The sequence below is a fragment of the Oncorhynchus gorbuscha genome, linkage group LG11 (genome assembly GCF_021184085.1).
Source record: "Oncorhynchus gorbuscha isolate QuinsamMale2020 ecotype Even-year linkage group LG11, OgorEven_v1.0, whole genome shotgun sequence".
Lineage (NCBI taxonomy): Eukaryota > Metazoa > Chordata > Actinopteri > Salmoniformes > Salmonidae > Oncorhynchus > Oncorhynchus gorbuscha.
Genome location: NC_060183.1, coordinates 87,745,826 through 87,764,053, shown reverse-complemented (window position 1 = coordinate 87,764,053; position 18,228 = coordinate 87,745,826). Strand labels below are relative to the sequence as shown.

Sequence of the window (18,228 nt, the reverse complement as noted above, 5' to 3'; positions counted from 1 at the left end):
TCTCGGAGGACCTGAGCCCTAGGACCATGCCCCAGGACTACCTGACATGATGACTCCTTGCTGTCCCCAGTCCACCCGGCCTTACTATTATTCGACCATGCTGGTCATTTATGAACATTTGAACATCTTGGCCATGTTCTGTTATAATCTCCACCCAGCACAGCCAGAAGAGGACTGGCCACCCCACATAACCTGGTTCCTCTCTAGGTTTCTTCCTAGGTTTTGGCCTTTCTAGGGAGTTTTTCCTAGCCACCGTGCTTCTACACCTGCATTGCTTGCTGTTTGGGGTTTTAGGCTGGGTTTCTGTACAGCACTTTGAGATATCAGCTGATGTACGAAGGGCTATATAAATAAAGTTGATTTGATTTGAGTTTGTCTCTAACTCCCAGGCCTGAGAGAGGTATTAGACCAAGGGTTTTGCCTCATTAAATAAAGGTTAAATCAAATAAATAAAAACCCCAGGGGGCAGCAGAAACCAGGTTAGGTGATGTGCTCTTCCAGGAAGTCTTGATAATTACTCAGGTGTGAGCACTCAGGATTTGTTGGCAGTCTGGGTGCGAGAAGAGTACAGAGTCTTTCAAATAGCTTTTAAAAAATATTTTGGGATTGTGCATATTTATTTTGTCAACGACCAAGTGGTCAAGAGCTGGCCCTGAACTCGGTAAGTTTGCGATCTCCTGAGCACATGTATATAATACACGGTCCTGATTTCTCACGTCAACCAGTTATACGAGTAAAGTCATACAGTTTTTTTTAAACGCTGTGATGGAAACAGGAAGTTTCCATACAATTTCTAAAATGCTGAGAATTTTCTTGTTCGAAATTGTGATCTTTTTGTGTTGGTAAAATTAATTTCGCGAGAAAAGGCGGTGGAAATGCTTTTACGCGTAATTATAGATACTATAACCATCCTATCGAAGTAAACTTGGAGTAACCTGATATGGTGTGTGGCCCTCCCACTACAACTCAGGAAACCATGCAGTTTATTAGGAAACAGATTAAATCATTTGTTATGAACTTAACAGGGTAGTGTAAGTGCATCTAGATGCTCCTTTACAATGAATATAGAGGGTATTCTGCTGACATGATGATCGATGCTTGACTGCTGTTTGACAAATAAAAATATCCTCGCTCTTATCCATAATAATATCATGTAGACGAGACAACCCGCACAGCCTATCCATACTGTATCTGCTACCTTTTGGCTAAACTGCAAGTGTCAAGACCAGTATAGGCACATTGGCTATTTAACGCAACATTTGGGACAAATCTATCCATACAGTTGAATGTGATGCAGACGCGTTCAATTTATGATTTTTTTTTTATTCGGTAGGGAAACTTGAGTGAACAATTACTTTGTGTGCCCTACATAATGCACAGATTTTGATCAAGTCAGTTTGGAACCAGAAAATGTGGATGTTTTCTTTGTGAGTTTTTATAATATTTTAATAAAAATCTGTCAACTTTTTGGATGGAAACCTAGCAAAATATGCACATTTTTAAATCATGTTACAGACCAGTTAAGGCCTAGGACCTCGTTCCTGATAACTTCATGACACCTTGTCTGACTAATCAGGCTGTAATGCACAATGAATTCATATACTGTACACAGTCTGAAACCTTGCAGTGCAAAATCGTGTAAATGTTCCTTACAAGACAGAATGTTGAATACAATTACATATCAACTTACTCTACAGGGATGTATTGTACCCCCATTTATCTTAGTGCCTTTAAGTATATGGTTCGGTCAGTTTATATGTCGGTGTGTGTTTTCATTCTAACACACATGATTTAAACACTTGCATAATGTGTAAACAATAGCCGAAAGTTACCGGACCACAGACTGAACATTTTAAATGAGTTTCCTCGCATTCAGCTGGCAATGCCAAACATCCCATCACTCAATAAAGTCTGGTTAACAATACTATCCGGTGTATTTTTTTGCATCTAATAAAAGCAGCTGAAGGACCACCGAGATGACTGGCAGAGTACGTTTTAAATTAAATGTATTCAACATTCTGGCTTGAAAGGAACATTGACATTATTTAGCACTCAAATGGTTCAGGCTGTATGAAACCAACGAATTGCACTGGTGTAAAGTACTTAGTTTTGGGGGGGGGGGGTTTATCTGTACTTTACTATTTCTATTTTTGACAACTTTTACTAAAATACATTCCTAAAACAAACAGTACTTTTTACTCCATACATTTTCACTGATGCCCAAAAGTACTCGATTCTCTCACTCTCTCACACATGGGGCTTTATTGGCATGGGAAACGTGTGTTAACATTTCCAAAGCAAGTGAGGTACGTAATAAACAACAAAAATGAACAGTAAACATTACACATACAGAAGTTTCAAAACAATAAAGACATTACAAATGTCATATTACGTGTATATATACAGTGTTGTAACGATGTACAAATGGTTAAGGGTACTCAAGGGAAAATAAATATGGGTTGTATTTACAATGGTGTTTGTTCTTCACTGGTTGCCCTTTTCTCGTGCCAACAGGTCACAAATCTTGCTGCTGTGATGGCACACTGGAATTTCACCCAGTAGATATGGGAGTTTATAAATGTAAAACAATTAAAAAATCTTTGTGGATCTGTGTAATCTGGGGGAAATATGTGTATGTGTCTCTATGGTCATACATTGGACAGGAGGTTAGGAAGTGCAGCAGTATCTCTCTATTGTGATGTTTGCTTATTATAAGGAATTTGAAATAATTTATACTTGTGATACTTAAATATAAAAAGTAAATGTAATTGCTAAAATATACTTAAGTATATTTAAAACCAAATACTTTTTGACTTTTACTCAAGTAGTATTTTTCTGGGTGACTCTTACTTGAGTCATTGACTTTTAAGAAGGTATCTTTACTCCAGTATGACAACTGGGCGCTTTTACACCACTGCTGAGTTGTGTAAAACAGCCTGATTAATCAGACAACATAAGACCCTTAGACAGCAATATTAGGTCATGCAACACGCGCTAGTCTCACTCTACACAATGGCCAAAACAGAGCAGTATCGAGTACCAGTAGAAGGAACTGCCCAGAAACTGATTGACCATTGAATGCTCTAGCTCTCAACTGCCCATTTACACCTAATTTCAGTTTTTCAGCATAAATTTGCATGAGTTTTCATGTTTGCATGTTTTCTTAATTCCTGTGTCTGTGGCTTCCTGATATCTTTTAATTTAAAAAAATATATATAATTGTATACTAATTGGTCTTTTGACCAATCAGATCTTTTCACGTCAGAGCTTTTTCAGAGCGGTCAAAATACCAATTAGTGAAATGAAGATCAGAATTAGACTGTCTTTACACAGGCAGCCAGTTTTCTCTGCAGCAGTTCAGTGAGTGTCTGTGTGACTGCCTCCCAGCAGGGAGGGGTAGTTGGCTCTAGCTGAGCTGATAGTTCCTGTTTTCAGCTATTCACAGAGCTTGGGTTAGGTGCTCGTCTCCTTCCTGTTCCTGATTTATTTTGTAAAGGAAAGTTTCTCTCTCTCTCTCTCTCTCTCTGAACACCTCTCCAGAAGCAGTGTAAATTCAGATGCATAGATTAAACCAAGGAATCATCTTTTAAAGAAGCATTCTCTACGCCCTGACTGGTTAGTCTTCTCTACACTCTGATACTAGTAAGTAACCTTTTTTAGAGATGTGTTGGTATGTAATGTTCTCCAACATTCCTGCCTTGGGTGTCAGTTTTTCACCTGGAGCCATTGTTTAAGGTCTGTGATCCTGTTGAACCTGATTGACTGGGTGCTTCCAAGCTGTTCAAGCATAACTAGGCTACATCGGTCTTTTAATCTACATGTCGGATCAGCCTTAGCTACATCTGTTTTATAGTCTTGCTGTCTGATCAGCCATAACTACATATGTCTTCATACCTAGCTTTCTGCGCAGCCATAAATGTATCTGTCTTCTAACTGTCTGCTCGGCCATAACTACAGTACATATGTCTTCATACCTAGCTTTCTGCTCAGCCATAAATGTACAGTGGGGCAAAAAAGTATTTAGTCAGCGACCAATTGTGCAAGTTCTCTGAGAGGCCTGTAATTTTCATCAGAGGTACACTTCCAACTATGACAGACAAAATGAGAAAAAAAATCCAGAAAATCACATTGTAGGATTTTTAATGAATGTATTTGCAAATTATGGTGGAAAATAAGTGTTTGGTCAATAACAAAAGTTCATCTCAATACTTTGTTATATACCCTTTGTTTGCTCAGCCATAACTACAGTACATATGTCTTCTAGTCTAGCTGTCTGCTCAGCCATAACTACAGAGCATGTCTTCTAGTCTAGCTGTTGGCTCAGCCATAACTACAGAGCATGTCTTCTAGTCTAGCTGTTGGCTCAGCCATAACTACAGAGCATGTCTTCTAGTCTAGCTGTTGGCTCAGCCATAACTACAGAGCATGTCTTCTAGTCTAGCTGTTGGCTCAGCCATAACTACAGCACATATGTCTTCTAGTCTAGCTGTTGGCTCAGCCATAACTACAGTACATATGTCTTCTAGTCTAGCTGTTGGCTCAGCCATAACTACAGAGCATGTCTTGTAGTCTAGCTGTTGGCTCAGCCATAACTACAGAGCATGTCTTCTAGTCTAGTTGTCTGCTCAGCCATAACTACAGAGCATGTCTTCTAGTCTAGCTGTTGGCTCAGCCATAACTACAGAGCATGTCTTCTAGTCTAGCTGTTGGCTCAGCCATAACTACAGTACATATGTCTTCTAGTCTAGTTGTCTGCTCAGTCATAACTACAGAGCATGTCTTCTAGTCTAGCTGTTGGCTCAGCCATAACTACAGAGCATGTCTTCTAGTCTAGCTGTCTGCTCAGCCATAATAACTAGTCAGCTCACATAATACAGAGCATGTCTTCTAGTCTAGCTGTTGGCTCAGCCATAACTACAGAGCATGTCTTCTAGTCTAGCTGTCTGCCATAACTCAGCCATAACTAACACATACATATGTCTTCTAGTCTAGCTGTCGGCTCAGCCATAACTACAGAGCATGTCTTCTAGTCTAGCTGTTGGCTCAGCCATAACTACAGAGCATGTCTTCTAGTCTAGCTGTTGGCTCAGCCATAACTACAGAGCATGTCTTCTAGTCTAGCTGTTGGCTCAGCCATAACTACAGAGCATGTCTTCTAGTCTAGCTGTTGGCTCAGCCATAACTACAGAGCATGTCTTCTAGTCTAGCTGTCGGCTCAGCCATAACTACAGAGCATGTCTTCTAGTCTAGCTGTTGGCTCAGCCATAACTACAGAGCATGTCTTCTAGTCTAGCTGTTGGCTCAGCCATAACTACAGAGCATGTCTTCTAGTCTAGCTGTTGGCTCAGCCATAACTACAGAGCATGTCTTCTAGTCTAGCTGTTGGCTCAGCCATAACTACAGTACATATGTCTTCTAGTCTAGCTGTCTGCTCAGCCATAACTACAGTACATATGTCTTCTAGTCTAGCTGTTGGCTCAGCCATAACTACAGTACATATGTCTTCTAGTCTAGCTGTCTGCTCAGCCATAACTACAGTACATATGTCTTCTAGTCTAGCTGTTGGCTCAGCCATAACTACAGAGCATGTCTTCTAGTCTAGCTGTCTGCTCAGCCATAACTACAGAGCATGACTTCTAGTCTAGCTGTCTGCTGAGCCATAACTACAGAGCATGACTTCTAGTCTAGCTGTCTGCTCAGCCATAACTACAGAGCATGTCTTCTAGTCTAGCTGTTGGCTCAGCCATAACTACAGAGCATGTCTTCTAGTCTAGCTGTTGGCTCAGCCATAACTACAGAGCATGTCTTCTAGTCTAGCTGTCGGCTCAGCCATAACTACAGAGCATGTCTTCTAGTCTAGCTGTTGGCTCAGCCATAACTACAGTGCATATGTCTTCTAGTCTAGCTGTTGGCTCAGCCATAACTACAGTACATATGTCTTCTAGTCTAGCTGTTGGCTCAGCCATAACTACAGAGCATGTCTTCTAGTCTAGCTGTTGGCTCAGCCATAACTACAGAGCATGTCTTCTAGTCTAGCTGTTGGCTCAGCCATAACTACAGAGCATGTCTTCTAGTCTAGCTGTTGGCTCAGCCATAACTACAGAGCATGTCTTCTAGTCTAGCTGTTGGCTCAGCCATAACTACAGAGCATGTCTTCTAGTCTAGCTGTTGGCTCAGCCATAACTACAGTACATATGTCTTCTAGTCTAGCTGTTGGCTCAGCCATAACTACAGAGCATGTCTTGTAGTCTAGCTGTTGGCTCAGCCATAACTACAGAGCATGTCTTCTAGTCTAGTTGTCTGCTCAGCCATAACTACAGAGCATGTCTTCTAGTCTAGCTGTTGGCTCAGCCATAACTACAGAGCATGTCTTCTAGTCTAGCTGTTGGCTCAGCCATAACTACAGAGCATGTCTTCTAGTCTAGCTGTTGGCTCAGCCATAACTACAGCACATATGTCTTCTAGTCTAGCTGTTGGCTCAGCCATAACTACAGTACATATGTCTTCTAGTCTAGCTGTTGGCTCAGCCATAACTACAGAGCATATGTCTTGTAGTCTAGCTGTTGGCTCAGCCATAACTACAGAGCATGTCTTCTAGTCTAGTTGTCTGCTCAGCCATAACTACAGAGCATGTCTTCTAGTCTAGCTGTTGGCTCAGCCATAACTACAGAGCATGTCTTCTAGTCTAGCTGTTGGCTCAGCCATAACTACAGTACATATGTCTTCTAGTCTAGTTGTCTGCTCAGTCATAACTACAGTACATAGCATAGCTGTTGGCTCAGCCATCTAGTCATAGCTGTTGGCTCAGCCATAACTACAGAGCATGTCTTCTAGTCTAGTTGTCTGCTCAGCCATAACTACAGAGCATGTCTTCTAGTCTAGCTGTCTGCTCAGCCATAACTACAGCACATATGTCTTCTAGTCTAGCTGTTGGCTCAGCCATAACTACAGAGCATGTCTTCTAGTCTAGCTGTCTGCTCAGCCATAACTACAATACATATGTCTTCTAGTCTAGCTGTCGGCTCAGCCATAACTACAGAGCATGTCTTCTAGTCTAGCTGTTGGCTCAGCCATAACTACAGAGCATGTCTTCTAGTCTAGCTGTTGGCTCAGCCATAACTACAGAGCATGTCTTCTAGTCTAGCTGTTGGCTCAGCCATAACTACAGAGCATGTCTTCTAGTCTAGCTGTTGGCTCAGCCATAACTACAGAGCATGTCTTCTAGTCTAGCTGTTGGCTCAGCCATAACTACAGAGCATGTCTTCTAGTCTAGCTGTTGGCTCAGCCATAACTACAGAGCATGTCTTCTAGTCTAGCTGTTGGCTCAGCCATAACTACAGAGCATGTCTTCTAGTCTAGCTGTTGGCTCAGCCATAACTACAGAGCATGTCTTCTAGTCTAGCTGTTGGCTCAGCCATAACTACAGAGCATGTCTTCTAGTCTAGCTGTTGGCTCAGCCATAACTACAGAGCATGTCTTCTAGTCTAGCTGTTGGCTCAGCCATAACTACAGAGCATGTCTTCTAGTCTAGCTGTTGGCTCAGCCATAACTACAGAGCATGTCTTCTAGTCTAGCTGTTGGCTCAGCCATAACTACAGAGCATGTCTTCTAGTCTAGCTGTTGGCTCAGCCATAACTACAGAGCATGTCTTCTAGTCTAGCTGTTGGCTCAGCCATAACTACAGAGCATGTCTTCTAGTCTAGCTGTTGGCTCAGCCATAATGAGGATACAGTGCGTTCGAAAAGTATTCAGACCCTTTTTCCACATTTTAATTTACAGCCTTATTCTAAAATTGAAATAAACATTTATCTACACACAATACTCAAATGACAAAGCGAAAACAGGTTTTTAGACATTTTATAACACATGGTATAGATGGTACTATACATACTGTATGTTAAGGCTTTAGGTCTTTGCTCCATCCCCAGCTACCCTGGTGTGACCTGAGGCTCAGCCGACGTCATGGCTATCTCTCCTACCGTAACCCTCCACCTGGACGATGGTGTGGAGCGTGGCCTGGACCTGCAGTCCTGTGCTGTCCAGCTGTGTAAAGGACATGGTCACTGTGTGGCTCAGGGACAGGCCACCACCTGTGAGTGTATCCTGGGGTACAGAGGAGAGTTCTGCCATGAGAGTGTCAATGAGGCAATCGGTGTTCCGCTCACCCTGGGGGTAGTGGCCTTTATCGTTGGCATCCTCATCCTCTCCTTCCTCGTTGCATTCATCAGGCAGAGGGTCAAGGTCAAAAGGTGGTAACTATAGAATTATTATCATAATTAAATATAAATACAGCCAACTGAACGTATGGTGAAACGGTCCTCCTGTACCTGGAACACTTGTGCTAATGTTTGTGTCGTTATAGGAAAGCTGCAGCCAAGGATTCAAGTGGTTTAGAAAAAGACATTCTGTAGCATCAAGGTAGGACATTCAACCACGTTCTCACACAATAATTAGCAATAAGTGAACCATAACTCATGCCACAAACATGAATTTCATGTTAAGAAAAAATCTGGTATGATGTTATTTACAGTAGTTAAAAGAATTTGTATACATGTTTTAATGTTTCTGAAGTCTTTAACATGTCTAGTGAACTGAATGTCTGTTCTCTGTGATTTTAATGTCATTGTCACACTCTTCTTGTAGGTTTGGTTGACGGTCCAACATCAGAGCACATCCCCTTCATCAGGCTTTATCCCCGGTATAAACAATTATATACTGTAGTACTATTTATGTAAACAACTATTTACTGTAGTACTCTTCATATGAACTACATGCGTTAGTGTTAACTACTATACCATAGCACTACTTATATAAACAACTATGCTGTGGTACTAATAGAAATCCATATATGGTGGGACGACTCGTGAAAAGTAAGGACTGTTTTTGGCGATAGCTGTGTTCGAATACTAACAAACTGTATACTACATACTTAATAAGTGTATATTACATACTATATACTGTTTGTTGATTTTTAGTATACTGTAAATGACCGGTATCCTGTAGCACTTTGCCTGTCTATCTGTAGTTGATGCTGTTGCTATGCAACTTCTTGTTAGCATAGCTAACAAATTAATAGCTACATTTACATTTACATTTAAGTCATTTAGCAGACGCTCTTATCCAGAGCGACTTAGCTAGACGTTTTATGACTTCATTGAGAACCCACAACGGCTATACCACTTAGCTAAGCCAAGAATAATCAAGCCAATAAATGTTGGGTAGTTAGCATATAGTTAATATACTGGCAAGTTTGTATTAGTAACTAGCTAACATGCAGTACCTACAAGCAACTGCTGTAATGATACGCTATGCAGTTCTATGCTAACAAACTGTCAGCGAACGTAACGTATTTGAAAAGTCGTTACTCCAGAGTGGTGCAGTGGTCTAAGGCACTGCATCTCAGTGCTAAAGGTGTCACTACCGACCCTGGTTCGATTCCAGGCTGTATCACAACCGAACGTGATTAGGAGTCCCATAGGGCGGCGCACAATTGGCCAGGGTCGTTAGGGTTTGGCCAGGGTAGGCCGTCATTTAAAAAAAATAATTTGTTCTCAACTGATTTGCCTAGTTAAACCCCAATATTAAAGGTTACATAAAAATTACATTTCTCAACAATTTCCTTCCGTTTGAGCCTGGCCTGACTGGCTTACCTCCTTTAGAGCCTGACTGGCTTACCTCCTTTAGAGCCTGACTGGCTTACCTCCTTTAGAGCCTGACTGGCTTACCTCCTTTAGAGCCTGACTGGCTTACCTCCTTTAGAGCCTGACTGGCTTACCTCCTTTAGAGCCTGACTGGCTTACCTCCTTTAGAGCCTGACTGGCTTACCTCCTTTAGAGCCTGACTGGCTTACCTCCTTTAGAGCCTGACTGGTTTACCTCCTTTAGAGCCTGACTGGCTTACCTCCTTTAGAGCCTGACTGGCTTACCTCCTTTAGAGCCTGACTGTTAGTGTTGTCTGACTCAGGACAAATGATTGAAAGAGAAGTGATTGAAAGACACACCTAAGCAGTGGAAACATATAACACGTTTTCTCCAAAACATGACAGGAATTTCAACGCTGGTAAACCAGTCAGTCCAACAGTGTTTTTCATTGGCAACAGAAAGCATCCGCTGGGGATTGAGGTTTGAAAATAAACACTGTTCTATACAGGCTGTAGTGTTCGTCAAAACAGGTTTCGTCTTGCATGCTTAGGATTGCATGACTATCCCTATTGTGCTGCTGAGTGCCTTAGATCAAAGTGAAGTTTACTGTCCAACATCAGAGCTTGGCCTTTTCATTGGCTCCATCCCTGGTACATGTATAAATAACTATATATAGTAGTACTATTCATATAAACAACTAAATAATTATATACGTGACTACTGTATACTGTATACTGAAGTACTATTCATATAAACAACTATATACTGTAGTACTATTCAAATAAACAACTATATACTGTAGTACTATTCATCTAAACAACTATATACTGTAGTACTATTCATATAAACAACTATATACTGTAGTACTATTCATATAAACAACTATATACTGTAGTACTATTCATATAAACAACTATATACTGTAGTACTATTCAAATAAACTACATGCGCTAGTACTACTAGTGTTAACTACTATACAATAGGACTTCTTATATAAACATATGCTGTGGTACTAATATAAAACCACATGGTGGGACTACTCGTATAAAGGACTGGTTTGTTTTTGGTTACGTCTTTATACTGACTAACTTTATACTTTTTTTCTGGGAAACCAAAGCCTCGACCAGCAACAGCTTTTCTCACACTGATCCTGGCCTGTCTAGTTTATATGGTGATACATGCTGTTATGACTGATTAGTGTGGTGATGCACTCTGTTGCCTGACTGGTTTGTGCTGCTTGTGGCTGTATTGCTTGTGGTTTGTTGTCTGACTTGCTTGTGGCTGTGTTGTCTGACTGTTGCCTGACTGGTTTGTGCTGCGTGTGGCTGTGTTGTCTGACTGGTTTGTGCTGCGTGTTGTTGTTGCCTGACTGGTTTGTGCTGCTTGTGGCTGTGTTGCCTGACTGGTTTGTGCTGCTTGTGGCTGTGTTGCCTGACTGGTTTGTGCTGCTTATGGTTGTGTTGCTTGTGGTTTGTGTTAACACTAAGTCAGGCAACACAAAATCAGTTATCTCTGACTCATTAGTGACTAATAGACCTAAGCAATGGCAACATTCAGTTGCTCCAAAACATGACAAGAATTCCAACTGAGCTTTTCATTGGCCACAAAATATACACTGTATACAAGTCTGGTCCCCTCGCTGATATAATTTTCTCTTGTAACTGTAAACTCAAGTGAGTTTGTCTCCATTTCAAACTGCTCCAGTCTCTCTCCCTCTAGAGGTTGGTGAGAACATAATGGAAGCCTGTCCAGTCATGGACCTTCGGATCATACAACCGCCTTGTTAATTCCATGTGGATAAAATGCTATTATGTTCTTGAATAATTATTGTTGACTCATTGCAAACAAAATATTTTATCCATTGTATTTTTTTTAAGCTTTGTTCTTGTATCTGAATTTTGGATATGCTTAAACCTGGGCAAATTCACATTAAAACACTGTTTACTTCTGTGTGATCAATGTCTCCTAGTGGTATTATTTTAAATGGATTGTTTATCATATTTGTCGAACTTTCACATTTTGTAGAACTAACCTGTAGATCACTAGGCCTAGTTTTTTTTACCTGTTTATGACATCCATTACTTGGCCAACAAAACAACTTGTTAGCATTCCTAGAGTAGAAAGCAGGGTTTGGAACCAAATCATTTTACAATCGTTTTGTTCAACTCTTCTGACCAGCAAAATAAAGTTCTGAACTGGTTTGAAGCAACAACAAAAAATGTATACATTCCTTTTTATAACCTGTCAAAAATGTTTTAAACACTTAACCTGTTAAATGACTTCACCGATCAGTGCGGATAGAGCAGTTAAGATAGTTCAAATGTGTGATGGACAGACAAGTGCACCAGAAGGGCACCGGCATTAAAAACAATTCTTACCTTTTTTGTAGTTAATAAATCGAACATGAAACGTGATAACTAGGCCTATAGTATCCTTAACTAGCCATGAAAAAGTGAATCCATTCTCTTCTTGCTAATTAAAAATGTAACTTCTGAATCAAGCTTGTACTGTAAAAAGGCAGGGTAAAGCCCTGCCTTATCTCAGCTCACTGGTCACCATAGCAGCACGCACCCGTAGCACGCGCTCCAGCAGGTATATTTCACTGGTCACCATAGCAGCACGCACGCGCTCCAGCAGGTATATTTCACTGCTCAGCCCCAAAGCCAACTCGCCCTTTGGCCGCCTTTCCTTCCAGTTCTCTGCTAAATAGCACACCCAACTACCTCATCTCCATATTATTACTTAGCCTCTTGCTCTTTTGTATCCCAGTATCTCTACTTGCACATTCATCTTCTGCACATCTATCACTCGTGTTTAATTGCTAAATTGTCATTATTTTGCCTCTATGGCCTATTTATTGCCTTACCTCCCTAATCTTACTACCTTTGCACACACTGTATTATATATTTTTCTATTGTGTTATTGACTACATTTGTTTATCCCGTGTGTAACTCTGTCATACTGCTTTGCTTTATCTTGGCCAGGTCACGAGTTGTAAATGAGAACTTGTTCTCAACTGGCCGACCTGGTTAAATAAATAAAAAAAGCTTGTCCTATCAGTACAGTAGCCTCTGCTTCAGAAGGGGTAGGGGAAGGTAGCCTAAACATGCTCAGTCAAAGTTTTCAGGCAGACACTGGAATATGTTTGAGTGACAGTGAGGGCTTTGCATAGGAGCTTTGTTTTTCTTTTTGTGGGATTAGAAACTAATGCCTTGAATGTAAAATAACGTTATTAACTGGTTCCCATGCTTATAAAATAACGGTTCTGTTCCAGAATAGTATGGATCACTTTCTTTTTCGGGTGGATCAATTTTTCGGTTCTGTTCCCTGAACCAGTTACAATCCCCGGTGGAAAGTATCACATTTTCTATTTACAAAAACACTAAATGTAGCCTACACACTCAGGCAGGGGCCACTATACTCTTTTCCACATTCTTATTGACCATTTGTCAACATTTAATCAAGGAACAGTGGTAGCAGATGTTGGCGTGACCAATCAATCATGTCCCGCATTTTGTCCCTTTGTCCCGCAACCAAACAATCATGTCCCACATTTTGTCCCGCAACCAATCAATCATGTCCCGCATTTTGTCCCTTTGTCCCGCAACCAAACAATCATGTCCCACATTTTGTCCCTTTGTCCCACAACCAAACAATCATGTCCCTCATTTTATCAACAAATTAAAACACCAATTTACAAAGAAAAGCTACATTTGTCACGTATATTAGACCTAATAACATTTGAGAATTGACATTCCAACCTGTAACATTGCACTTATAACAAGATATATCATAAAGATGTGGTGCTGGTAATATTAAGCACCCCAAAATATGAATGTGTAGACTACACTGTATCGCAAAATCAGCCCCTGGCGGATGTCTGGCAATTCCAATTCAATGGGAGTGATTTGAGCACACAGATCCTGACCCATCCAATATTTAAGGGTGTGTCTGTATAGTATTCAGACCCCTTGACCTAACGCATGTTACATTAGTCTTATTATATTAAATAAAGGCCATTACTCAGAAATACCCACACAATACACCATAATGACGAGGTGAAAACAGGTTCTGAGAATTTTTCTTGTCATCAGACCCTTTTCTATGAGACTTGAAATTGAGCTCAGGTGCGTCCTGTTTCCATTGATAATCTTTTAAAGTTTTCTCAATCAAATTTTGTCACACACATGGTTAGCAGATGTTAATGCGAGTGTAGCGAAATGCTTGTGCTTCTAGTTCTGACTATGCAGTAATATCTAACAAGTAATCTAACCTAGCAATTTCACAACTACCTTATCACACAAGTAAAGGAATAAGAATATGTCCATAAAGATAAACGAATGAGCGATGGCCGTGCAGCATAGGCAAGATGCAGTAGAGTAGACAGTATGTACATATGAGATGAGTAATGTAGGGTATGTAAACATAAAGTGGCATTGTTTAAAGTGGCTAGTGATGTATTTATTACATCAACTTTTCATTATTAATGTGGCTAGAGATGAGTCAGTATGTTGGCAGCAGCCAGTCAATGGCTAAAACTTGATTGGAGTCCACCTGTGGTCAATTAAATTATTTGGACATGATTTGGAAAGGCACACACCTGTCACAATTGACAGTGCATGTCAGAGCAAAAAACCAAGCCATTAGGTCGAAGAAATTGTCCGTTGAGCTCTGAGTCAGGATTGTGTTGAGGCACAGATTTGGGGAAGGGTACCAAAACATTTCTGCAGCATTGAAGGTCCCCAAGAACAGTGGCCTCCATCATTCTTAAATGGAATATGTTTGGAACCACCAACACTCTTCCTAGAGCTTGTTGCCCAGCTGAGCAATCGGGGGAGAAGGGCCTTTGTCAGGGTGGTGACCAGAACCTGACGGTCACTCAGACAGAGCTCTGGGGTTTCTCTGTGGAGATGGGAGAACCTTCCAGAAGGACAATCATCTCTGCAGCACGCCACCAATTAGGCCTTTATGGTTGAAGGGCTGGACGGAAGCCACTCCTCAGTAAAAGGCACATGACAGCCCAGTTGGAGTTTGCCAAAAGGCACCTAAAGGACTCTGACCATGAGAAAAAAGATTCTCTGGTCTGATGAAACCAAGATTAAAATCTTTAGCCTGAATGCCAAGCATCACGTTGGGAGGAAACGTGGCACCATCCCTACGGTGAAGCATGGTGGTGGCAGCATCATGCTGTGGGGATGTTTTTCAGCAGCAGGGGCTGGGAGACTAGTCAGGATTGAGGGAAAAATGAACGGAGCAAAGTATAGAGATCCTTGACGAAAACCTGCTTCAGAGCACTCAGGACCTCAGACTGGGGCAAAGGTTCACTTCCAGCAGGACAACGACCCTAAGCACACAGGCAAGACAACGTAGGAGTGGCTTCGGGACAAGTCTCTGAATGTCCTTGAGTGGCCCAGCCAGGGCCCGGACTTGAACCCGATCGAACATCCCTGGAGAGACCTGGAAATAGATGTGCAGAGACGCTCCCTATCCAACCTGACAGAACTTGAGAGGATCTGCAGAGAAAAATGGGATAAACTCGCCAAATACAGGTGTACCAAGCTTATAGCGTTATACCCAAGACTCGAGGCAGTAATTACTGCCAAAGGTGCTTGAACAAAGAACTGAGTCAAGGGTCTGAATACTTATGTAAATGTGGTATTTATTTGTTTATAAATTAGCAAACATTTCTAAAAGCCTGTTTTTGCATTGCCATTACAGGGTAGTGTGTGTAGATTGATGGAGAAAAAAAAACAATTTGATAAGGTTGTAACCTAACAAAATGTAGAGAAAGTAAAGGGGTCTGAATACTTCCTGAAGGCTCTGTATTCCATGTTCTATGGCGCTGGCATTGTAACATTATTTACAAATGACATCTTCAAATACAAACATGCCATAGGCCACATTATAGGCATATTCCCAAAAGTGTGAAATAATTTATATTTCTATCATATTCACCCAAACAACAAGATCAGGCCTAGTTTTATGGTTAAAACGACATGCCTACATGTAGAGGTAAATGTCCTTCATTGGTAGATATGTAATGTTACTGTGTAGTGCTATAGTATACATGTCACACCTATCAATGGCAACTGGCCCTCGTCACCATAATGACCTCACAGATCAACGTCATAAGCGGGTCGTCTTCCTCCGTACGAGGTGCTCTTTGCCCGGGGGAAGTCTGCCTCGTCTTCCATGGAGTCTTTAGAGTAGGGGACGCTGCTCGCGCTACTCCGGGTTCGGGCTATACTCGGCACCTCGATGCGGCGCGGTGGGGGTTTGGTGTTTCTGAAGTGGGCTGTGGTCTCCGAGATTCGCGTCTCTCCGCGGTTCTTACCGCCACAGCAACGACATATCCCAATGAACATGACCAAGCCGCCCAGTAGCTCGAAGATGCCCCCGATGTATCCCAAAATAATACAGTAGCCGACGCGAATATCGGTGCTGGATGCGGCGATGTCCTTGAAGATGTGAGTGTACCATGCAATAGGGATGATCGTCAAGACTCCAGACAGAAAGATGAGCATTCCCCCCAGCCCGGCTACTGTCCAGTTCGGGCGGTCTTTCCAGCACCTTACCCCGGGGGTTGCCGTGGCCAGCCCGATCAGAGTCAATATCAGAGACGCTACCATCAAGCCCTGGGCGACCGCTATAATCTGGTTGTTGAAGTACGCCTCGTCCTTTTGGTTACATTGGTTTACTTGGGACGAGCTGGACGTCTTGCATATGTCCCAGATGCCTTGTTGTAGAAACGTATCAACCGGCAGTAAGGCGATAGCGTTGATGGTTCTCCAGTTGGGAGCCACTGTCGCTGTGAGGTTTAGGATCCAGCCGCAAGGCGCAAGGACCATTCCGAAGATAAAAATGCCCGGGGTGCGCATCGAAGTGCGGATCCACTGCTCCGCGTGGTTCGGCATGGCTTCTGGACTGCTGTTACTAACTTGTTAAGGTGATACAGCAGCACTAGTCAGTCTAAGTAAACTAAAGTTGACAGACTGGAGTGTTGTCTTAAAAACTTGTCCGACTGAAACTGGGGAGGTGGTACGGTGATAATACATTGGGTGTGGTTTCACTTTAAAAGAGCACCTGTTGCATCTGCTTTAGACAGTTTCTAATCTCGTCCAATTTGATATAGGCTATTATACGACTCATTTCATAGTTTTATCTAAATGTTGGGCTTCAGTATGCTATATGTATGCTATATCAGCCTAGTTAATGATATTTAAAAATACACGCACATTATATTAAACAAATATATATTAGCGCCTTTTCATTTTCGTGTCAATCTCCTTATGTTATAACATATTGGCAGTTTAGCCTAATAAGAAAGGAACCAATCACGATGATGCATTTAACTGACTGTGAGTAATATCAATAGGTTTTATGTTATGGCTTCCTCGAAACTAACAGCCTGACTAGGAATGTGGTCACCAGATGACTTTCTCAACTGAGCATGTTCTGGAATGTGGCTCTACAGGAACTGGCCTGTCATGGTGGTGGTGATGACGACGATTAAACAGTCAATTGATGCAGGGAGAATTAAACGTTTGGTCCTACACTCTAAAAATGTTTAAATGTATTAGTTTTTCATACAGCATAGTATTCCTGTCTGCATGGGCAGATTGGGCTGGACCATCTTTCTTTTAATAGGCTGGTCTCTCACACAGTGCCTTCAGAAAGTAGTCACACCCCTTTACTTATTCCCCCACATGTTCTTGTTAAAACGTGTGATTCAAATGGATGTAATTGTCCTTTTTTGTCAACAGTCTACATGAATATGCAAATGAATGTCAAAGTGGAAGAAACATTCTAACATTTGTTAGTCAATACATGTTACATTCACCTGGGATTACTTTCTAAATTAGTCTCTAAGAGCTTTCCATACCTTAACTTTATGAATGAAATGAGCTCAATTAATTGTCCAAAAAACATGAGCAGTCAACAGCTCCCGATCTCACTCTTAATGACACAGAAATCCAATGTCTCCTGCAGTCAGATGACCTGGTACTGCTGCCCCCACAGAAGAGGGAACAAGTAGATCGTCTGCAGTCTGTCAAACATGGGCCCGGACAGTCAATCTCAAAAAGACTAACATTATAATATTGCATAAAAGGTCCAGATGTCAGAGAAACCAATATACAGTTGAAGTCGGAAGTTTACATCCACTTAGGTTGGAGTCATTAAAACTAGTTTTTCAACCACTCCACAAATTTCTTGTTAATTGGCAAGTCAGTTAGGACATCTACTTTCTGCATAACACAAGTAACCTTTCCAGTAATTTTTTACAGACAGATTATTTCACTTATAATTCACTGTATCACAATTCCAGTGGGTCAGAAGTTCTGGTCCTTCTGTAGCTCAGTTGGTAGAGCATGGCGCTTGTAACGCCAGGGTAGTGGGTTCGATCCCCGGGACCACCCATACGTAGAATGTATGCACACATGACTGTAAGTCGCTTTGGATAAAAGCGTCTGCTAAATGGCATATATTATTATTATACATACACCAAGTTGACTGTGCCTTTCCAGAAAATGATGCCATGGCTTTAGAAGCTTCTGAAAGGCTAATTGACATCATTTGAGTCAATTGG

General features: G+C 41.5%; 1 protein-coding gene and 1 long non-coding RNA gene across 3 annotated transcripts; one reads left to right on the top strand and one right to left on the bottom strand.

Moving 5' to 3' along the window:
• The first annotated feature begins 497 nt into the window (after positions 1-497).
• On the top strand, positions 498-11,596 carry LOC123989584. 2 transcript variants are annotated; one of them, XR_006830577.1, is made up of 5 exons: positions 498-661; positions 3,544-3,642; positions 7,929-8,249; positions 8,363-8,418; positions 8,644-11,596. It is a non-coding gene; the product is annotated as an uncharacterized LOC123989584 (long non-coding RNA). The 2 variants fall into 2 exon arrangements; XR_006830576.1 differs by having other exon boundaries at positions 499-661; positions 3,541-3,642.
• Positions 11,597-15,280: 3,684 nt separating this feature from the next.
• LOC124047995 (claudin-23-like) lies at positions 15,281-16,665 on the bottom strand. The gene has a single exon (XM_046368360.1). The coding sequence runs from the start codon at positions 16,553-16,555 to the stop codon at positions 15,755-15,757; it is 801 nt and encodes a 266-aa protein (XP_046224316.1). The 5' UTR covers positions 16,556-16,665; the 3' UTR covers positions 15,281-15,754.
• Between the last annotated feature and the right edge of the window lie 1,563 nt (positions 16,666-18,228).